Source organism: Antechinus flavipes, chromosome 1 (assembly GCF_016432865.1).
Source record: "Antechinus flavipes isolate AdamAnt ecotype Samford, QLD, Australia chromosome 1, AdamAnt_v2, whole genome shotgun sequence".
In the NCBI taxonomy this organism is placed as follows: Eukaryota; Metazoa; Chordata; class Mammalia; order Dasyuromorphia; family Dasyuridae; genus Antechinus; species Antechinus flavipes.
This window is the reverse complement of record NC_067398.1, coordinates 334,242,078-334,263,226: the sequence shown is the minus strand read 5'-3', so window position 1 is coordinate 334,263,226 and position 21,149 is coordinate 334,242,078. Positions and strand designations below refer to the sequence as shown.

At 47.5% G+C, this 21,149-nt stretch overlaps 5 protein-coding genes across 8 annotated transcripts; 3 read left to right on the top strand and 2 right to left on the bottom strand.

The window, feature by feature from the left end:
* The first annotated feature begins 2,328 nt into the window (after positions 1–2,328).
* On the top strand, positions 2,329–5,911 carry CLDN9 (claudin 9). The gene has a single exon (XM_051968241.1). The coding sequence runs from the start codon at positions 3,534–3,536 to the stop codon at positions 4,185–4,187; it is 654 nt and encodes a 217-aa protein (XP_051824201.1). The 5' UTR covers positions 2,329–3,533; the 3' UTR covers positions 4,188–5,911.
* Positions 5,912–6,003: 92 nt separating this feature from the next.
* CLDN6 (claudin 6) lies at positions 6,004–6,890 on the bottom strand. Its single transcript, XM_051968228.1, has one exon. It carries the CDS (start codon positions 6,879–6,881, stop codon positions 6,213–6,215), a length of 669 nt encoding a protein of 222 aa, XP_051824188.1. The 5' UTR covers positions 6,882–6,890; the 3' UTR covers positions 6,004–6,212.
* A 4,683-nt stretch (positions 6,891–11,573) lies between these two features.
* Positions 11,574–14,059, top strand: TNFRSF12A (TNF receptor superfamily member 12A). Its single transcript, XM_051968217.1, has 5 exons — positions 11,574–11,694; positions 12,511–12,615; positions 12,862–12,996; positions 13,081–13,138; positions 13,502–14,059. Exons 1-4 carry the CDS (start codon positions 11,622–11,624, stop codon positions 13,134–13,136), a joined length of 369 nt encoding a protein of 122 aa, XP_051824177.1. The 5' UTR covers positions 11,574–11,621; the 3' UTR covers positions 13,137–13,138; positions 13,502–14,059.
* Position 14,060: 1 nt separating this feature from the next.
* On the bottom strand, positions 14,061–17,746 carry HCFC1R1 (host cell factor C1 regulator 1). Of its 2 annotated transcripts, XM_051968196.1 has the most exons (6): positions 17,650–17,745; positions 17,191–17,299; positions 16,048–16,104; positions 15,564–15,698; positions 14,954–15,022; positions 14,061–14,870 (listed from the first exon to the last, which is right to left on the bottom strand). In XM_051968196.1, exons 1-6 carry the CDS (start codon positions 17,696–17,698, stop codon positions 14,735–14,737), a joined length of 555 nt encoding a protein of 184 aa, XP_051824156.1. In that variant the 5' UTR covers positions 17,699–17,745; the 3' UTR covers positions 14,061–14,734. The 2 variants fall into 2 exon arrangements, with proteins under 2 accessions (XP_051824156.1, XP_051824164.1); XM_051968204.1 differs by lacking the exon at positions 16,048–16,104 and having other exon boundaries at positions 17,650–17,746.
* THOC6 (THO complex subunit 6) lies at positions 17,492–21,101 on the top strand. Of its 3 annotated transcripts, XM_051968187.1 has the most exons (13): positions 17,492–17,544; positions 18,242–18,357; positions 18,573–18,637; positions 18,782–18,885; positions 19,002–19,039; positions 19,092–19,167; positions 19,324–19,395; positions 19,688–19,790; positions 19,941–19,990; positions 20,329–20,391; positions 20,508–20,618; positions 20,720–20,854; positions 20,948–21,101. In XM_051968187.1, exons 2-13 carry the CDS (start codon positions 18,242–18,244, stop codon positions 21,029–21,031), a joined length of 1,017 nt encoding a protein of 338 aa, XP_051824147.1. In that variant the 5' UTR covers positions 17,492–17,544; the 3' UTR covers positions 21,032–21,101. The 3 variants fall into 3 exon arrangements, with proteins under 3 accessions (XP_051824147.1, XP_051824140.1, XP_051824132.1); XM_051968180.1 differs by lacking the exon at positions 17,492–17,544 and having other exon boundaries at positions 18,121–18,357; XM_051968172.1 differs by lacking the exon at positions 17,492–17,544 and having other exon boundaries at positions 19,119–19,167.
* The last annotated feature ends 48 nt before the right edge of the window (positions 21,102–21,149 follow it).

The following is a 21,149-nucleotide window of genomic DNA, read 5'->3' as shown; positions in this document are numbered from 1 at the left end:
TTCAGGACTGAAGCAGGGTGGGGGAAGGGGAGGAGGGTATTTACAAGGGTCACTAGGCTGTCTCTTGGAGTAACCAGGCAATGAAGCCCTTTACTTTGAGTTGCACAAACCAGTGGGACAAGATTCCTGATTCCTCTTGGAGAAATAGAAAATTCTGTTGCTGGCCTCTCCAAAGGTCATCTTTACTATCTGGTCTCCAGGCTCCTCTCTCAGCACAATTGGATGGGGCCCTGTTCTTCCCAGAGTTAATCTCTATCTCAAGAGACATCCCAAAGATTTCACAGCCTTCTCTTATTGCTTCTTTTGTCCTGCATCCTGCGTCCTAGGAAGAGATGCCTTTGTCTACTTTGATCCATCATCATCGGAACTGCACCCACCATCCCTTTGGCTTATCAGTGAAGACAGTGATAGATGTGTATCTATAAAGCAGTCTTGGAATGGTAATTCCTGGTCACTTATTTTTATCCTATTTCTATCAGGCATAAAAGAAAGGAATTATAGAGATGATCTGACATCCTTTGTTCTATGTATATAGCTTCTTCTGACTCTGACATCTGTGACAGAGGCAATGTGGTATGATAGAGCTCTAAATTCACAGGCTCCAGGCAAGTCACTTCATTTCCTCAACCTCAGTTTCCTCTATAAAATGAAGTTTTAAATCCTCCTGGATTCCCTTCCATTTACAGGGGTGTGTGTGTGTGTGTGTGTGTGTGTGTGTGTGTGTGTGTGTCTATATTTTAAGATTTCTCTGAGCTCTGTATTCTAATCCCTATTTTGTAATGAGAAAATTTAAGAGTAATTCCAAACTTCTCAACCATCCCACAGCTAGTTTATGGTAAAATTGGGATAAGAACCTAGGTTTTCTGACTCTTAGTACAAATGCTTTCTTTGGCAAACAGTCCAGATCCCTGAATCTGACATCTCTTTTGTCTTCTTCAGTTTCATCATTCCCAGATTAAAAATTTTTTTTTCTACAACCTTTCTTCTAACCCTTTTGTCACTTTTATCAGAAGGTTCTTTCAGCCAGGACACAGGTTACTGGCTCTTGGGAGGAGGTAATAGGATATAATAGAGAAAGCTGAGGCTTCGAGCCAGAGAACCTGTGTAGAAATTCCATCTCTGCTACTCACTACCTGTGTTATCTTAGGGCAGGTCAATGACCTTCTGGGCCTCCTCAGTATCACAAACTATCAGAAAAGTCAGGGCCTTCAGAAGCTATCTCAGCCAACTGATAGCAGAATAAAATTTTTTTTCTTCCTTTATTAAATGAAGGTCTTCCCTTCCAGTTCCAAATGCTATGAAGGTATGAATCATCCTCCACAGAGGAGCTCTCCAGAAAAGGAAACAGGACCCTGAGATACCAGGTATCAGGGAGGGATTTGAAAGATGGAATGTTAAGGTGAAACATCAGTGTGTCACCAGAAGAAAGAGTGAAGAAGGGTTGAATTAGGGCCAAAAGAAAAGAGAATTAGTTCCCTACATATATAACTCTTTAAAGTGTGTGTTATCTCTTTTGATGTTCACAAAACTATTATTACAGGTACCATCATCATTTTGTAGACAAATTGATAAAGCTCTGAGATTGACTTGTCTGTTTTCATGCAAACATTAAATATTAGAGGCAGGATTTGAACTCAGATCTTGTTGTCTCTCTAAAGATTTGGTTGAGAATGGTATAACAGAGACAAGCTTCCCCTGGACTTTTATGGAATGTCCTAGAACTGCCATTGAGTCTCTGAGACATTCCACTGGAGTTGCTACTTTTTACAGCATCCTCCTCACACCTCAGTTTCAGTTTCTTGGATTCCTTTCTCCGGGGCTGACATTTCTGATGGTTTCTGCAACAAAACAAGTTTACTTGAGGCCACCTGGGGAAAACAGAAGAGGAGGAGTTTACCTCTCCTCAGGGAGCATGACACAGTGCGAGGGCAGAGCTGCTTCTGAGGACCCCATGTTGGGTTGGGCCACAGAGATGGGCCCCCATCCTCTCCTACGACATCCTTTTCTCCACCAGAGAAGTGCCCCACCCCCTCATGGGCTTCTTCACAGGCCCCTTTGTCCCGATTCCCTCCTTCCCCTATCTCCACAACAGACTCTTTGTCTCCCTGGGGTGGGAGGGGGTTGGGATTCCAGAGACCCTGAATGAGTAGCTTCCCACAATTCAGTTCTGCAGTTCCAACTAGAGGAGAGGAGGGGACTGCACACCTGAGCTGCAGGTTGTTGAAGGGGAGGGGGGGGGGAAGCTTTCTAGGCCGTTACCCTGGTAATGCCACCTGAGCCTGGCGCCACATATTTGTTGCCTAGGGAACACGGCAGGCAGGGCCCCTCCCCTGGGAGATGCAAGAGCCCTTGGGCTGAGACTGAGAAAGATCAGATTCCCTAGGTCCTGGGGGTGGAGGGAAACAGAAACTAGGAGGGGGAGGAAAGGATATGGAGACAGAAGAGAGATACTGGGGACAGGGGAGCTGAGCTGCTGTGAAATGGAGGGACTATTACAGAAGGTAGGATGGGGTCAGCAGAGTCAAGAGAGATAGGGAGGGGACAAGGCATCAAGGTATTGAAATTCAGGGAAATTTAGGGGTCAATTTAGATTTAAGATTCAAGTTGTTTGGCTTATTGCAGTATATGTCCCTCTTTCTCAAGGAAATCCAAGGTAATAACACCATGCCTGACTTTTTATTCTTCCATATATCTTTTTCTCCATAGCTTGGTCATTTGGACGTTCTCTATTACTTTCCCTTTTCCTTCTTATACAGCCATTGCAAACTCACCATGTAGTGCCCCCCATCCTTCCACAAATGGCCCTAGAACCCACATTAGAGTCCTCTGGGCACCCCCCAGCTCCACCCCCCACCTCCTCGTTGCTGTGGTTCCCCCAATCACCGGCTCCTAGACTCCCACTTCACTCCTCCCCTAGCTCCAGTCCTATAACCACTCCTGCCCTTGCCCTTCCAGTTTCAGACACTTGTGAAATCCTGGGGAATAAGTCACCTAGACAAGGAGCATCAGGGTTTGGGAGCTGACCCAAAGGAAAAACTATCGGACCTCCAGCCCCATTAGAAAGCGAATGTAAAAAAATCTCCCCAGACACGTCCAGAGCAGAAGCATAGACTAAGCAGGGGAGCATCGATCGGACAGCTTCCTGGAAAGCAAATAGGAACAGCGGCAATTACAAAGACCTTATTATATAGGACCTTTCTAGGGGAAAATAACCAGGATCTTTCAGGTAGGAGAAAAGGTGATTGATCATATATAGGGATCAGCAATCAACTGTGAAGAATCCAGTTCAAATGGAGATGTTTCTTGAACTTTAAAAGAAAAAGAACAGCAAAGCTGGAGAAGAGATCTGATCAAGATCTGTCATTAAGGAAGGAAGTAGCCCAGTCTCGGACAAGGGGATCATTGATGTAAGTGAGCCCTCTATTCCTTTACCCATTAGGTGCTAAAAGAGCCTAGGTTGTACTGGAAACTTTTTGATCCTTTTCTCCCAAGTTCAACCAAGGGTCATAAAGATTGAGAAGACATAAGGGGAGATGGCTTCAGCTGGGCTGGAACTCCTGGGCCTGACTCTAGTGGTTTTGGGCTGGCTGGGGACCTTAGTGTCCTGTGCCCTGCCCCTGTGGAAGGTCACAGCCTTCATTGGCAACAGCATCGTGGTGGCCCAGGTGGTGTGGGAAGGCCTGTGGATGTCCTGTGTGGTCCAGAGCACCGGCCAGATGCAGTGCAAGGTGTACGACTCCCTGCTAGCTCTGCCCCAGGACCTACAGGCAGCTCGGGCCCTCTCTGTCATTGCTCTGATGCTTGCTTTGCTGGGTCTGCTAGTGGCTATCACTGGAGCCCAGTGTACCACATGTGTGGAAGACGAGACAGCCAAAGCAAGGATTGTGCTGACCTCAGGCATCATCTTCCTCATCTCTGGGATCTTGGTACTGATCCCTGTGTGCTGGACAGCCCATGCCATCATCCAGGACTTCTACAATCCTCTGGTGGCTGAAGCTCTGAAGCGGGAGTTGGGGGCTTCGCTTTACCTGGGCTGGGCAGCTGCTGCCCTGCTGATGCTAGGGGGAGGACTGTTGTGCTGCACTTGTCCCCCACCTCAGCCTGACCGGCCTAGGGGACCCCAGCTGGGATATTCTGCTGCTTCCCGATCAGGGGCCTCTGGTCTGGATAAACGGGACTATGTGTGAGACAGCCGAAGAATCAGCATCCCAACTTCAGTCTGAACAAGGACTCTGAAAGTCATTTAAGGACATCTTTCTGAATTCATTGGCCAGAAATAATCCTGGCTCCAGTGTTGGACTTGGTTTACCCTAATATTAGCTCAAAATCCTAAGTCAATGGACCATTTCAATCTTAAGAACTCTCTATGTGTATCGTTAACCCTGAAGGAAATCTTTTGTCTTTTATATATATAAAACCCTATTTGTAACTACATCCTGAACTGGAATAGAAACGCTTGTTTCATTGTATCATCATTGTCTTTCTTCCAATATTGGTTTCTCACCTATATAACAAGACCAATCTTATCTCAAAAAGTTTAAGTTGAGATCTAACTAGAAACGCACCCTAACAAGAATCCCTTTGTTTCGCCACTACCCTTCACCTTCCTCCCAGAATCCAACAGGAAATTAAACCTCAGCCATCAAAATGTACCTAAACCACCCCCCTCCTCCAATTCTAAAGTCCCAAATCCCTTCACTGGGCTTAGTCCTACTTGGTTTCAATTACCTGTTCCAATCTTGCTTTTCTGATCCTGTAGACCTTTGCAAAGCTTTAATTTTCTGAGGAAAGTTAAGTGCTTCTCTTACGAGATCTCATTTACCCCTCATGCGTTAGGGCAAGTATTATTTTCTGTTTTATAAAGAAAACAAATCCAGAGAGGTTAAGTGGACTTACCTGATGCTCCTTAGGCTCTGGGGAAGAGCTGGGTTTTCCAAATTTCTGCTTTCTCTAGTTCAATACTCCTAACTTCACTCTTCTTTATCAGGTTCTAACAATGGAACCACCACTTTTAGCCACAGTCCCCATGAAAAATTAAGGGTACCTACCCTTTCCTTAGAACAAAACCTTGGGCCCCTCAAGTACATTTAAGGACTAGTTCTCGCTTCTGCACAGGTTGAGCTCCCAAGTCCACCACCAGCATTTAGGTGAAGGAGAAATCCTTGCCCAAACACTTTTTTCTCCTCTGTGGCTAAGAGCCCAGCTATCCAGTCACCTAATTATCTGGACCCAGCAGTATCAGCTTCCAACTCTACCTATAAACAGGAATAAAGCAAATGTTCTGTAATTGGCCTCCATCTGATTTATAAGTGGGGGTTTTGATGGGAGGGTATGGGACGTAACATACTGTTGCACAGGTGGCCCTGATACCCTACTCCCAGAATATTACCCAAGGATTACATAATCTCTGCTTCATTTCTAATGCCAGGACACTGTCCTTTGGACCTGCATGCCTTTGGAATGCTCTTCAATCCTCTCCTCCCACTATCTCAGGCCTCTGCCCCCTCTTTAGCCACCCAAAGTCAAGCAGCCTCCCACAAATAGAGACCATTACCTTTCAGGCAAGACAAATTTTATTCTCTAAAAAAAAAATCTTCAATCATGGAAACTATAAAAAAAAAAAAAGAGAGGGAGGGGAGGGGTTTGCTGGATTCTGGATTAGGAAGAGTATGTTAAAATTAGGACACAAGAGCTGATGGGGAGATCACATCCTGTCTTTTGGGAGTCCAGGGGGATCACAGTAGCTACCATAGTTCCAACAGAAGACCAAAAAAGGCAAGGAAAATCTCGATGGTCCCATTTTCCTGGAAATTGGGGACAGCAAAGTCAGAACACATTGAAGAACTTTGTTCTTGACAAGGTTAGAAAAAAGATGATTCTAGCCATTTTCAGAGAAATAGCATAGATCTTGGTGCTGCCATTATCCAGGAAAAGATGCTGGAGTTCTTGGAAGGAATTTCTGTAGCTCCTTATCCAAAGATGTTTGGAAGACTTTAGTATCAGTAGCAGCAGTAAAGACTAGGAAGGGATATGGAATCTTCCTTTGGCTCAGTCATCCAAGGGGTTTTAGTAGAAAAAAAAAGCCAAAAATCTCCAAGACTGACAGGGTCACCTGTCGTTCCATCTTGGAAGGGAAGCAGGGGAAGGAGACCTCCCTACTGTGAGGGAGTCATTTGTCGGTACTTTCCCCCCTTACTCCCTTTCTTCCAGATTCACACATAATTCTTGGTTGGATATTCTGAAGGACCTCGGGAGCCCCCTGGGGGAGGAGCAGAAGCGGAGTATCGGGCCACATAATGGCTTGTGCTCCTTGAGCTGCCAGAGGGGCAAGTGCAGCACAATAGCCCCCCACCTAGTAGAAATAAACCTGCAGCTGCCCAGCCCACGTAGAGGCTGTGTCCCAACTCCCGTTTCTGAGCTTCAGCCACCAGAGGGTTGTAGAAATCCCTGATGATCACGTGGGCAGTCCAGCACAGAGGGATCAGGACCAGGACTGCCGTGATGAGGAAAATGATCCCTGAAGCCAGAACTAGTCGAGCCTTGGGTTCCTCGTCTTCTATGCACGTGGTGCACTTGGCCCCAGCAAGGTAGATGAGCAGGCCCACCAAGGCCAGAAGCAGAGCCACAACAGTGAGGGCCCGAGCTGCTTGCAGTTCCCGAGGCAGGGCCAGCAGGGAGTCATACACCTTGCACTGCATCTGGCCGGTGCTCTGGACCACACAATTCATCCAGAGGCCTTCCCACGTCACCTGGGACACCACGATGTTATTGCCAATGAAGGCTGTGATTTTCCACATGGGCATGGCACAGGACACTATCATTGCTATCCAGCCCAGCAATGAAAGGACTATGCCCAGGATCTGGAGGCCGGCAGAAGCCATGGATGAATTTAAGAGAACACCTGCAAGGGTGAAGAGGGAAATTTTGGACTAGTTAACCCATTTCATGTATTCAGTGGCTTTAACCTCTTTCATTAAATGGAGCCTTTATAAAGTAATCCCATCTATTGGATATAGCCTCCTAATATACAGTACAATAGTGGAAAACTTTAAGGTTATAGTGGGAAGGGTCAGCTAGATGGTGCAGTAGATACAGCACCACCCCTGAAGTCAGGAGGACCGGAATTCAAGTTTGGCCTCAGACACTTAACATTTCCTAGCTGTGTGACAGAGGGCAAGTCACTTAACCCCAATTGCCTCAGGGGGAAAAATGTAGTGGGAAGACTACAGAACAGGATGTTAGAATTACTCGAATTTTAGTCCTCCATCTACCATGGCCTTAAGCAAGTGACTATTTCCCTTAGGTGGGTTGTAAGATCTTTTAAGGTATATCTCTACTAGCTATTTGAAAACTGGGAAATCCAAATACTGGAAACAGTAAAAGGGATAGCAGAGAATTAGTTGAGTTGAGTTGAATTAGTCAAATTAAGTAGGGCCTAGAACCTTGGAAACTCAGCATAAATATCTCAGGATAATCAAGGCAGGTTCATGACCTAATTTCTGACAAATTAGCCTCAACCATGTCAATGAATTCCTCTTTCAAAAACTCCTCACTTCATCTTCCGGCCTCTTACTATCTATAATCCTCTTTCCCATTGCAGAGTCCCAAGACTTTGCTCATCAAAATAACTACTTATTTCCCTAGTCTCCATTGTGGAAAGAGACTGTGAAATCTAGGTTTAGATTCCAATTTTATTCTTGGACTAGTCACTTTTCTCTGGGCTTCAGTTTCTTCCTCTGAGGAATGAGGGGTTAAATTCTTAAGATCTCTTAACGTGAAGCAATATACTTAAATTTTACTTTAGTTGTGTATCTCCTCATTCTCAGATTTGCTTACTATGATTACTTTTCCTTTCCAAGAGACTCAATTTGCTTTACATATCCATCAACCAAGTGTTGCACCAAGATTTTTTTTTTGGTGCCTAAACAGATTTAGGATAGGGATAGCCAGTGGAGAAGAAAAAAAAAAATCAAATTCCACCTATTGTCCTCTATATCCTTTCCCAAAATAGATTCTCACAGTTGGAAAGGACCTCAGAGGTCATCTCGTTCAACCTCCCACCCCATGTTGGAATCTCTTCCACAATTGTCCTGACAGTCAGCCAGCTTCTTTGTATCTCCAATATTGCTAAATCACAAGGTTGCTTAGTTCACTCTGCTTGCTACTGCTTCCCAGACTCTTCCTCTTTGTAAGTGTTTGAAATTTATTTACCTCATTATCATTTCTATCTACCTATCAAGATGCTACTTAGCACAGCCAGATTATGATGCATACTGAGTTTGGAGTCCCCAGGCTCAGGTAACTTCCCACATTAACTACCATCCAGTCCAATATCCCCCATCCTGTATAGGAGTGTTTTAAATATGGAATTTAACAATTATCCTTGTAAATATTAATCATTTTAGTTTGGGATCTTAGATGTAGGTGATATTTCCCTTCTATCCCAGCTGGGTCTCACTGATCCTCGGCATTTTCAGTTCCACTTATACCAAAAGAGCACCTTTTAATTTGAACTAGATTTAGAAACAGGTACCAAAACATTCTTAAGAATCTCTCACTGCACTCACCCCAGGGCAAGCCTTGGACACTCCCAGGTCGGCAGCTTAATGGACTTTATCTACTAAGAAAGACCTCCCTCAAAGTCCCCCTCCCCCATCAAGTTTCTCCTTTCACACACAAGTGCCTCCTCCCCCACCCCAATCCTAAAGAAGTTTCGGATCAAATCACTTCTCTACTCAATAACTTCAAAGGCTCCCTACAGCCTCCAGGATAAAGCTCAAATGCCTAAATTCCCATACCCAAGGGCCACCAGCCCCTCCCTTCTAGCCCAATTACTTCATCCATTTACTAAGTTCCTACTGTGTGCCAAAATCTCCAGTGCTAGGCAGAGTACATTCAAGATTAAATACTAGGTTTCAGCCCTCCAGGGAATTCTAAATCTGCTCAACCCTCACGAGGTTCCTCGAGCCAGGAATGTGTCATTCCCCTCCCCCAATTCTACCTGCAGAGGCAGTGTAATAAGGTAGTAGGAAAATAGATGAATTTGGAGACAAATGGTCTCAACAAGCTGCTCAGACATTTTCTCTCTCTGATCTCTTCCAGTTTTTTTGGCAAATAGGGGCAGTGTACTAGCTGACCTCCAAGATCCCCTCCAGGTTGAAATCTCAGTATATTCTATTAAGGCAGCTTCAGGTGCTAATTCTCCGGCCATGAAGTCATTCTTGTTACCTGAAATTGAGCCTTCCCATTTCTCCTGAAACTTTATTCCCAGCCATGTCTTTTTATATGGTCTCTTCCTTCTCCAACCATTCTGTTCAAACTAATGTCTTCTTCAAAAATCTTCAATGGCACCCCATTGCTTCTAGCACTGCCACATGTCGGGCATTAAAAGTATTTCCTCATTAAATACCATGCCTGGGGATGCACTTTCTTCTCCAACTCTCAATCTTTCAGTTTCTTTCAAGGGAGAATCCTTTTTTTCCTGATCTTTCTTAATTATTAGTGCTCCTTCTTAAATTATCTAGGCTTTACTTATGTACCAGTTGAATTCCCTCTAGAGACTTTAAGCACAGAGACTCAAATTAAGAGAAAGGAACATGTAAGATTGGATGAAATTACAGATTCTCCTTTTTTTCCAAGAATGCCCAGATCCTAAAGTTGCCCTTATACGTGGTAGGGATTTTTGTTGAATACTGTGTAATTGAAACTCAGGTGGTCCTTCCCTTATTTCCTTCCCAACTCCCCCAGACCTGGAGTTAATCGCTCTTTACATATAATTTACATTTATATATTTAGTTGATCCTAAGGGGAGTAGCATAAATCTTCCTGATTTTATAAAGAGAGAACCCCTAGACCTAGAATTTGAACCTGGATCCTCTTGATTCCAAGATCAGGGCTTTTTCCACTATACACTGATAGCTCTCTAATGGAAAAAACAAAATTTCAGCCCCACATACCTAGGAGCTCCTAGATTGTTTCCAAGCTCAACTCAAATATTAACTCTAAAAGGTATTTTTGGTGATTCAGCTCCTAGTGACCGTACAATCTCTCTGATAGAAATAAAAAGTTCCCACAGAGCACTTTTATTTTTGTCGTTGCACCAGCAATATCAGATACACTTAATAAATTCTTTTTGAATTATTTTTCTAACCTGGGAATTCCCTAGAAGCTGGGCCTCGGAAGTTACTTATTCTATGAGATCTGTTTGCTCTTTGTAAATGAGGCAGTTGTACTAGGTCATCACTAATTCCAGCCGCTAAAGTCCAGTTCTACATTTATTCTAAATACACCCAAGCTTAGTCCTAGTCTTGAGATGGCCCCTGGAGACACAAATCTCACATCCAGGAAATTTCTTCTCTCTCCCCTCCCTTCCCAACTCCCAGACAGAAGAGATTAACCCGCTGTGAAGTCGTCAGGTGGTTTTACGAGGTCAGGTGTGGGAAGGGGGTCCAGGTAGGAGCAAGGGGAGTTCGTGGACCCTCCCACCCTACAGGGGTCGGAAGGGGCGGACATCAGACCACAGCACAAGGATCTAATTCAGCGGGAAGAGTAGCCCAGGTAGAGAGTGTTTGTTTGGGGGGGTGGAGATGGGTTCGGGCCTTTTGTCCCGAGAGGGGGAGGGGAAAGTTGATTTTCCTGGAAATTTGGAGCAAAGATTAATACCTCCACTCTCTTGTAGTTCTAGGAACTACAAGGAACCCGGGAAGACCTGTTTTAGTTCAGTTCCTTCGGAACCTGGGAATTCGAATCGTATAGTTCTACTTTATTGGATGGGGGGGACTTCCGTCCTGCCCTAAAGACCCACTGGCTCCACTAGGACCCATGCCCCAACCCCAAACATCTGGCACTTCTAACCTAGGACCAAATCTCGGACTCTAAACCCAGGGGACCCTCCACTGGACCCAAATAAAGTGGTTGCTCCCGTACTGAACCCTTAGCGTCCAGCTCCTAGCCTTGCTGGGGTGCAGCTCCCAATCTGGTGGAAGAAGGGCCAGAGTGCCAGACTCACCTGCCTAGAAGAGAAACGACTGCAGCCAGAGATCAGGATAGAGTATGGGAAAAGGGGGCGGAGGCGGGGGTCTTAAAGGCCGTGAATGCCCCCGTGACGTCACTGGAGACCCCGCCTTCCCCAGGGAGGGGCAGAGACCCCAGCCCCGTACTCAGGCATCTGGCCTTCCTGAGAGAACCTGGGGATGAAAAAGCAGAACTTCACGTTTCTCTGAGTGAGAAATCGCTTAACTTCAGCGTATGAATTGGGGACTGGAAAAAGATGCAACGGGCATTTGGATGGACCAGGATGCCTGAGTTCTGGGAGGCCCAAGGGATTTGGCAGGGGAGTCAGAGCTTTGGGGGAAGAAGCACCAAGCAACTAGAAAGGCTGAAGCTGCAGGGATGAGACTGAGGAGAAGATACTCCGGAAAGGACATTGAGAACCAAGACACCTGAATTCTTTTCGGGGATCGGGAGTTGGAGCACGGTGGACAGGCAACTAGTTGGGGGACTGGCCGCTACCACTGGAGGCGGGGTCCGGACTGGGACCGCCCCGGATAGGGTGGGCGGCGGGCGTGCCTCCCTGAATCCGCGTCCCGGCTCAGAACGGGACCGGCCTCGGGAGGTACACCATGGCTCTGGGACCGCTAGTAGTGATACTGGCGCTGATGGTGCTGAGATTGACTTGGGGGGAGCCAGCCTCAGGTAATGGGGTTGCCAGGCTAGGGATACTGACACCTGTCTGGGAAGTGCCGGGGGTGGAAGGGTTCCCCGGGAAGTCTGCTGTGGGTGAAATGGGATAGTCAGGGTGGAAGAGGATGACTTTAGGGCACGCCTCCCCCAGAGCAGTTCGGAAATTAGGGTGCTGGAGGCGAAAGGAGACCCCTAGACTCTACCCTATTTGGCTGAGCGTGGGATGGAGGGGGGCACTCCACGTGGGCATCTCCGACCCGGACCGGTGAACACCCCGCCTCACAATGACTTCACGCCCCAGTAATGTGAGGAGGAGGGGTGAAAGCGGGGGGGATTGTCGGCCCAGCTCCCGGGACTGAGTCACAGACTGCTGGAAGGAGGGGGGGGGGGGAGAGAAGAGTTGGATATCTGTTTTAACTACGCGGTGCCTCTCCCGCCCTCCCTCCCCATCTCCTTCTCTGTCCGGTGCCCTCCACCTCTCCCCAGACTATGGTGTCTCCGCAGAAGCCGCTCCACTAGGCGTTAAGGACCCAGGGATCGTTCTTTCGGAACCCAAGAGTCCTGCCCCTAGGCCTGCGGTCACCTGTCTGGAATGTCTGGCGGGGGGGGGGGGGAGAAAGAGGGAGGGGGCTTGGGGGCTCTGATGTCTGGCTGGTCTGACTCACCAGAAACTAGAGCTCTAGCCCTGACCTCAACCCCCGGAATAGCCCTGACCTCTCTGTCTCTTGCTCGCTCTCCTTACCACCTCCCCCCAGCCCATCCTGGGGAAGAGAGTGTAGGAGGTTCCTTCCCTCAAATTTCTCCCCTTTTCTCCCCTTTTCTCCCCAGCACCCTCCCCTTGTCCCCAGGGCAGTTCTTGGAGCCCAGACTTGGACAAATGCATGGATTGTTCCTCCTGTCCATCTCGACCCTACAGTGACTTTTGCCCTGGTTGTGAGTGAAAAAGGGCTGGAGGGAGACCAAGGATATATTTTTTTTGGTGGGGGGAGGGGGTGAGGAAGAACAGAGTAAGGTTTGAAAGATAATAACATTTAGGATGTGTAGACCAGATTTTTGGAGGGTGTAGACTAGGTGGTAGCTAGGGTGGCTGGGGGGAAGGGAGGGAGGGGAAGGGTTTGAAAACTAGTAGCAGAGGTTTGTATTTGGGATCTTCAGTGACATCCTTTTTCTTTTCCCCAGGCACCACAGCACCTCCACCCCCTTTTCCTCTGCTGTGGCCAGTCTTAGGAGGTACATTAGGATTGATACTCATTTTAGGGCTCTTTTCTGGCCTTTTGGTCTGGAGACAATGTCGACAGAAAGAGAAGTTCACTAGTAAGTATACAACCTCCCTTGTCTCCTTCAGCTTCATGTTGTTACCTGGAAGAGTCCTAATGTTCCCATATACTTGGCTTATAGCTCCCATTGAAGAGACAGGAGGAGAAGGATGTCCAGGCACAGCTTTGATCCAGTGATGGTGAGCCTTTTCATTTCTACCAGCCTTGGCAATGACCCAAAGTCCAGCACATTTACCCTCTTCTGGACTTGCTATCCTAGACTAACACTGCCACACAAAATCCAATTCCTTTCATGGGTCTTGGGTGGAGAGGGGGATTTAGGAGGGAAATGGGAGGACTATATACTGATTTGTCCCTTTTTTGGTTTTAACCCTCATTCATTCACTCAGCTAAGACTCACTTGATACAGGTTATGCATTTACTAATTCACTTGACCCGGGGGTGGGGGGTGGGTGGACACACAGGAGGGGAAGTATTACATATGTTTGCACAGAAATATCCCTGCCCACAAAGAACTTGCAATTTCTTTCTCTTTCTGACAGATCTGGCCTGTTTCCAGCTTTATCTAGTTATTGAGGGGATCTCAACACCTTGGCATTATGTTCTTGGATGAGATTATCCCTCCTCACACATTCTTCTTTGACTGCAATTCTCTTCCTATACCCAGGAGGGAAGTAGGGACTCAAACCTGGGGTATTATCCTGGGACTGCTCACTGGCTGAAGAATGCAACATTTGCACAGTTGGAGGGGTTGAGGGGTGCTTCCCCTCCCCAACAATCACACTGCCACCTCCCTCCCCTGGCAGCAGTAGGGGCTCTGAGCCAAGAAAATACCCCTTAAAAATAGGAGGCCAGATAGAACACTCAGGACCTTGATTTGCAGTCCCCTTACATGTGCTGGGACAAGGCAGCTGTATCTTGTGGGGGGGCAGGGTACAGTACTCTATCCCCCTACAGTAGGGGCTGGTCCTCTAGGGAAGCCGGCTCTAGGGTCTTCCTCCTTTGGCCTGCCCACAAGGGGAGATATTTATTTGGGGGGAGCAAATGGGGAGGGAGGGAGGGAATAGAATATGTATAAATAAAAGTTATTTTGATTTCAAGTTTGATTTTTTTTAAATTTTATTTGAGTGGAGAGGTAAGACTCCCATTTCCCCTTCAGTACAAGGGTCTGAACTCATTCTTCCCCTAACAGAGATGGGCATCTCCATCCCCCTTTTTGGCTTAGTCCCCAACTGTTTCTGGCCACTGCAGGGAAGAGTTTGTGAGTCAGCCGGGGGTGGGGGCAGGGCCCTGACTCACACATTCTCAATGTCTGGGCGGGTCTAGCCCTGACTCGCTTTCCAGGGAAGACTGCAAAGGATCTGGGCATCTGTCCCTTTGGGCCCTTCTCCCCAGACAGCACCTCTCCCCTTCCCCCCCACCAATGAAGCTACTTGCTTTTTATTGCCCACCAATCTTTATTTTGCTTTAACAAAGGCCCCCTGCTATGGGAGCCACCCCATCCCCTAAGATGTTCCTCCCCACCCTTTCTTCTGTGGTTCTATTTTCGCCACCATCCCTTGAATGTATGTGTATGTAATAGACCTATCTCTAACCTGAAGGTGCTATTCTTTAGTTCTGTGTACAATATATGGGTGTCTAGACCCTCTTTGGTCTTTGAGTCTTGTTTTCCAGAGAAGGCCAGATTCTGCCTCTCTGGATCCAACTCATGGAGTTGAAGTTGGGGGCACTGAGAGAGGCTTGTGTTCCTGAGGGACAGGGCAGTCATTTGAGGTTCAGAGCTCCATTGCCTCCCCACTATGGGGGTTGTGGTTTTGGTATACCTGGGAGCCTCCCAGTCTCAGCAGCCGAAGAATTTCTGGGATTTGGTTTCCTGGATATTGCCAGAGGAGTAGCTCTGAATGGGGATTCCTAAAAGCAAAAATTGTAGTCAGGGGGACTCAGTCCTATTACAAATCTTGGTACTTTCCCACTTTCCCTTCTCCAACACTTACAGGGCCAGAAGAAGGCTGGGGCAGAGTACCCCCAGATCCTCAGTTGAGTGAAAACAGTCTTCCAAAGGCCTTGAGGGAAGGAAAGAGATGATAAGAGCTTGTTCAAAATTGCTGGCTAAATGTAGTAGTACATCTGAAAAGATGTAATTGGCCCTAGGAATAGCTGGAGCTAAAGTAGCTCTTGATTTGGGGTGGAATCCCAGGAATCTCAGAGATGAAACTACATCCCAAATCTAATGTGAATGATCTTGTGGTAGAAATGAAAAGGGCATACAAAAATGAATACTATTTTCATCCTAGTAAGGGAAATAAAATTAAACAAGAGAGAATTTGGTAAGTATATAAATGGGAGAAGGTAAAAGGATATCGATTCTGGCTGGAATATGAGGATTCACACAAGAGAGGGTATTTGTCCTGGACCTAGAATGATGGATAGGACTTGAACAAAGACAACATGGAAGAAATGTGGAGGGTTTGAGCAGAATGAGGGGTAACATGAAATAAGAAAGAAGGCTCTACCTAATCAACTTTGATCAGGTAAGGAATAAAAAATTTTTATTTAGTGATAATGGGAAGTCACTGAATGTTTTGAAATTCAAAGAGTCATTACCTGATCACAGGTGGGGCTGGAGTACCCATGGAGAAAGCTGCTGATGGGCAGTAGGAGTGATCACTGTCCAGACTGAGGTGGGAAAAATGGGAGACCATGTTCTCCTCAGACAGGAAATGCTTCTGAAGAGAGTTGCTGGAAAAAGAGACCAGGGAAATGGACTGGGAAATAAGGCTTTTGGGAAGAAACACACATTAAGAACTAGAAGGTCTTACAGATGTCTAGTTATTTTGCAAAGGAAGAAACTTTGATTCCTATAAAAGTTAAATGATTAGGTTCTTGGACTCCAAATCTAGCATCTTTCATGGTACCATGTAATCTCTTAGACTTGGGGGGGAAGGGGTAAAAAGGAAGGGGAGGGGGGAATGGGGAAGGAAGAACCTAGAGAGAATTTGAGCTTAGGGGAAAAGATATTGGTTCCTAAGAAGAAAAATTCTGGTGAATGGGAGGGTAGGGAGAACTACTTCCCTTTCCCTAAACTCACTGATGCTCCTCCAGCAACTGATTGGTGCTCTGGGGTTGAATTCCTTGGGGAAGGGAGCTGTGGAAGAGACAAAGTTAAAAGTCTAAATACTTTTTTCTCCTTCCCTGGAAGCAACATATTAGAGTTCCTGGGCCTAAGACCTTTGTCCTTTAATACAGCTAGACTTCAGGTCTGGCTCTCTCACCCAGGCCACCCCCACCCTCCTTCTCTTTATTAGCCCCATTCACATAACTCGAGGACTCATGTTCCTCTGACCTGAACAACATAATCCAAGTGCCCTGGTTCTTGCCTTCCCACTTTATACCCTATAACCCAGGCATACTAGTTATGAAAGCACATCCTATGTTCTGTACCCCTGGGATGCTGATAACCTATCCTCAGCTACATAGCATCTAACCTAAGCCCCTCCAACCTCTGTTCTGTATCATAAAAATATGTGCGCCCATGTCCATAAAATCCAGGCATCCAACTCCTTGTTCTAGACTATAACACAGGTCCTACATCCTCAGATTATCATATAACCCATGGCTCTCATTCCAGGTTCCCCAATAAGGAGGTGTCAAACGAGTGAGGCCTGAACCAGGTTAAAATGTAATTGGGAAATATTTAACAAAATGAAAATGCAATTAAAAACATATTAATTTTAAAACTGCCCCCTATTGGAGTTTGACACAAGCCAGAAGTCCGAGGCACCAGATCCTAGCTTTGTGGATTAATTATGTAACACGGGGATTCTGATGTCCAGCCTCTACTTCTACCATCTGTAACAGTAATTCCAGCAACGAGCCGGGCTCCCACTCCTCCCCTGGGTGCCCTTTAACCAGGATTACGTTATCTCTGCATACTGGCCCTCCGTGCTCAACTGTGTCCTGTAACCTTGGTATCCTGGCTCCTAACTTTTCAGCTCTCGGTTTATAATTGACATCTTGGCTCCTGCTCATCAGCCCTACGGCCAGGAAGCCAAGCGTTCTCGACCACTGCAGTGGCCCTCCTGGGCTCCTGTCTCCTGGAAAGCAGTACGTACTGCGGGCAGTCTTGGGCCCCGTTAACAGCTGTGCCCCCTGATCCCCACACCTGCACCCCATAACCCAGCATCCGGGCTATCCGAGGTCCCGCCGGCCCCCTACCCCCAGGGCCACACACCAGGCGTCCAGGGTCCTGGCTGGCGCCTGTGCTTCCCTGGGATCTTTCCGGGCCCCCGCTGGGCGGCCCAGCTCCATGGGCGGCTGAAGGATCATGAAGTTCCGGGGACCTGCGGGTAAGAGAGGTTCAGGTCCCGCTGCCCATAAACGGAGGCACAAGGAGCCTCCAAACTCCCGCGGCTCGGCCACGAGCGGGTATGAGAGCAGCTCGGTGGGGCGGGGACACAGAATGCCAGAAGGCGGGCCCCACGGGAGTTAGCTGGTCGCTACTACGCAAGCGCATAGTGCCCCTAGGCCCAGGCGCGCGCCGAGCGGAAGCTTCGCGCAAGCGCAGGGAGCGGCGTGCGTCTGCACGGTGGGTCCGAGCCCGGCGGCCGAGAGAGGCTAGTTGTGCGCGCGCACAGCGAGGAGTTGGGGTTGGGACGTTGTGGGACTTGTTGCGGGCCTTGGGAGCACTCACCACAGCCGGCCCGGTGCTCGTGGGGTCTCAGGGAAGCCGGGGGCTCCATCCATACCCGTCGTGGGGGGAGGGGGAGGTGTGAGGGCGGAGTTGTGCTCGCGCCCTTGGATTATACGTCATTAGTCGGCGTCGAAGGCCCTTCTGGGAGCTGTAGTCTCATCCCGAGAGGTGGGGCGCCATTCTCTCCACACGTCATCCCGTGGGAGGGGTGTCGTCGGCATGGTGGGGTGTGGGCCGGCATCTAGGTCGAGGAAACAGGCCAAACAAAAATGGCAGCCAGAGGGAAGGAGATTAGATGTCAGGAAAAACTTCCTGACTCGGAGGGATTTGAGTTGTGGTGTAAATCAAAAAATATGCATCCCCAAGAACACCGCTTCCCAAGTCCCACCCTGCTCTCTTGGCGGAGGGGGGGGGGGAGAAAGAGGGGCGGTGGCGGGTTGGGCTGCTGTCTCGGTGCGGGGGGTAAAGCGGGGAGGGTGCCAGGAGTTTTCCGGGCTCCAGGCATAGGGTCAGGAAAAGGCTCTGCCCTGCGAGTGTTGGTTCTGGGATGTTGGGGTGGCTGTGTGTGACACGAGTGTGTGCTCCTCCCCAGATGGAGGTACAACGCGCCCTGGAGCGGCTGCACATGACCATCTTCTCCCAAAGTGTTTCCCCCTGTGGCAAGTTCTTAGCCGCAGGGAACAACTACGGACAGATTGCCATCTTTAGGTATGGGAAGACAGGCAGCCAGGCCTTCCCCTTTTTCCTCCTCCCTTACCCCCCTCCCCCATCCCTTTCTAGAATAAAGTGGGTGGTCTATCCTGATAGCTCTCACATCCCTGACTTAACAGACCATTCCTGGGGGTGGGAAGGGCTTCCTTTCTAAAACTTTGAAAAACTCCCTGTACTCTTCGATTTCACTAATAATTTCTCTTCCCCTTAAGTTTATCAGCTGCTTTGAGCTCAGAAGCCAAAGAGGAAAGTAAGAAGCCAGTGGTGACCTTTGTAGGTGGGTGAGGTCATCAGACAATTTGGATTTGGGAGGAGTTAGGATAATATGGGGAAGTCGGGGGAGGGGTGGGGTATAGGGATCAAAGGTAGGGGGTCCCTCTGATTGATACGAATTTATCCAACTATGCATTTTTTCTTTTAGCCCATGATGGCCCTGTGTACAGCCTGGTCTCAACAGATCGCCATCTGCTCAGTGCAGGGGATGGTGAAGTGAAGGCCTGGCTTTGGGGGGAGATCATCAAGAAGGTAAGGGTAGGGCCTGTATCTGGAGAAAAAAATGCCCCTCAGAAAGGCTGAGGAGCAAGATGCTTCAGAACCAGGAAGAGTCCCTGGAAATTTTTTTTATGTTCTTTTTCCTAAAGGGCTGTAAGGAAGTGTGGAGCAGACATCCCCCGTACAGGTGAGCAGGCTTATTGGGTTGGGACCCTGCTAGTACCTTTTCCTCCTCTCAGACTGACCCCATTTGCCCTTTTAAACAGGAGCAGCCTGGAAGTTCCTGAAATCAATGCTTTGCTGCTTAACCCCAAGGTATGTTTCTCCTTCAGTCAGCTTTCAATCTAGCCCAGTCAGAGTTCTTTTCTCCTACTTGTATTCTTTTATCCAACCCTTGCACCTGTCTTGATTTCAGTCCCTTCCAGTTCTCTGTACGCTTCTGATTTCTTCCTTGCTTCCATTTCCCTACAGGAGAATTCCCTCCTCTTGGCAGGGGGTGATTGCCAACTTCATACTATGGATCTGGAAACTGGAACATTTACGGTAAGTTGGTGATAGGATGACTAGTCAGATAAGGAGAAGGGACAAAGTTGTAGACAAGGCAAACCTCCCTTGCCCTCCCGGCCAGGAAAAATTCCCAGGAAACTAACTCTAGCCCATTCTAATGATGCTCTTCTTACTACCTCTCTCTTCTCTTCTATACCCCATGTTTGTCAGACAATTTGTCAGACCTGTATACTGTTGCTCTCTGAGGAGTTCCTGGTCTTCAAGGTGGAAGGAGGCAGCCTTTAGGGGTTCTAGCTGATTGGTGCTTTCCATTACTATCTTCCCCTAGCGTGCACTTCGAGGTCACACTGATTATATTCATTGTCTGGCTCTTCGGGAAAGAAGTCCTGAAGTGTTATCTGGGAGTGAAGATGGCAGTGTTCGTCTTTGGGGTAAGGGAGCAATTGTAGAGGGTTGTGACTAGAGAGAGAAAAATTTGGCGGGGGAGGGATATGGAGCAGGAGAGGACTAGGGTTTAGAGAAACAAGAAGTGTAATAAAGCAGTGAGACATATCTTGAGGTTTCACTGTGTCTCTTCTCAGATCTTCGTACGGGTGAGGAGGTCCAGACTATTGAAGTTTACAAGCATGAGGTGAGGCTTTCACTGTTCTGTTCCTCCCTTCTCCCTTTCTAAACCAGGTGAATTAACTAGATTAGCTAGGTAAGGAAGGAGATACGATGCCTGAGTCAGGAAGTTCAAATGTGGCCTCAGACACTTATTAGCTGTATAACTCTGGACAAGTTATCCAAGCTTTGTTTCTCTCAGTGTCTTCCATTAAAAATGGGAGATAATAATAGTATCTGCCTCCCAGAGATGTTGTAAGGATCAAATGAGATATTGTTTGCAAATTGATTAGCACACTGCCTGGCATGCAGTAGATGCTTAATAAATACTTATTCTCTCCTTTTCTCTCCCACCTCCCTTTCCAGGAGTGTGCTCGACCCCAGAATGGGAAGTGGATTGGATGTTTAGCTACTGACTCAGATTGGATGGTGATTATCTGAGGCTCTGGGGAAAAGAATTTGTGTTTTTAAGTTTTCTGTAAAGTGGGAGGTAAGCAAATGGTTAATAATTAGAGTCTGATGATGATGAATAAAATTCTTATCAGGTATGTGGAGGGGGCCCAGCTCTTACTCTTTGGCACCTTCGATCTGCCACACCCACAACAGTGTTTCCACTTAGAGCCCCACAGAAACATGTAACCTTCTATCAAGATCTGGTGAGCTTTCTCCCTTTATTTTTTCCCAGCTAGCATTTGATTCCGTTGTCTTCAGGCTTTTATCTGTTAAATTTGGGCTTCCCCTCATTTCTTTTCCCTAGATCCTCTCAGCAGGACAAGGACCTTGTGTGAACCAGTGGCAGCTGAGTGGGGAGCTGAAGGCACAGGTACCTGGCTCCTCTCCCAGTCTGCTTAGTTTAAGCCTTAATCAGCAACCTGCTGCACCAGAGTGCAAGGTAAGAGCCCATTGGTCATAAAGGAAGGGGATCTGGGAGACTATGAGAGAACTTCAGATTTCTAGTTCTCACTATCTGCCTTCCTCTTCCCAGGTTCTGACAGCTGCAGGAAATAGCTGTAGAGTTGATGTCTTCACTAACCTTGGATACCGGGCTTTTTCCTTATCTTTCTCCTGACCCTCCTTTCCAATCTTCCCTTCCCCATTTGTTAAGATCCACTTTGTTAATTAAAAAAAAAAAAAAGGAAGCCACTTAGTCCAGTTTGGTGAAATTTCCGTCCACTTAATCTCTTAGA

Bases quoted from the DNA above. Each gene is read 5' to 3' on its own strand.
- CLDN9 (XM_051968241.1), top strand. From the start codon at position 3,534: ATGGCTTCAGCTGGGCTGGAACTCCTGGGCCTGACTCTAGTGGTTTTG.
- CLDN6 (XM_051968228.1), bottom strand. From the start codon at position 6,881: ATGGCTTCTGCCGGCCTCCAGATCCTGGGCATAGTCCTTTCATTGCTG.
- TNFRSF12A (XM_051968217.1), top strand. From the start codon at position 11,622: ATGGCTCTGGGACCGCTAGTAGTGATACTGGCGCTGATGGTGCTGAGA. The intron at 12,616-12,861 runs GTGAGTGAAAAA...TCTTTTCCCCAG, and splicing joins CAGTGACTTTTGCCCTGGTT to GCACCACAGCACCTCCACCC. The intron at 12,997-13,080 runs GTAAGTATACAA...CTTGGCTTATAG, and splicing joins ACAGAAAGAGAAGTTCACTA to CTCCCATTGAAGAGACAGGA.
- HCFC1R1 (XM_051968196.1), bottom strand. From the start codon at position 17,698: ATGGAGCCCCCGGCTTCCCTGAGACCCCACGAGCACCGGGCCGGCTGT. The intron at 17,300-17,649 runs GTGAGTGCTCCC...TCTTACCCGCAG, and splicing joins CGAGCACCGGGCCGGCTGTG to GTCCCCGGAACTTCATGATC. The intron at 16,105-17,190 runs GTGTGTGGCCCT...TCTCTTCCACAG, and splicing joins GCCAGGACCCTGGACGCCTG to CTCCCTTCCCCAAGGAATTC.
- THOC6 (XM_051968180.1), top strand. From the start codon at position 18,197: ATGTTGGGGTGGCTGTGTGTGACACGAGTGTGTGCTCCTCCCCAGATG. The intron at 18,358-18,572 runs GTATGGGAAGAC...CTTCCCCTTAAG, and splicing joins GGACAGATTGCCATCTTTAG to TTTATCAGCTGCTTTGAGCT. The intron at 19,040-19,091 runs GTGAGCAGGCTT...TCCTCCTCTCAG, and splicing joins AGCAGACATCCCCCGTACAG to ACTGACCCCATTTGCCCTTT.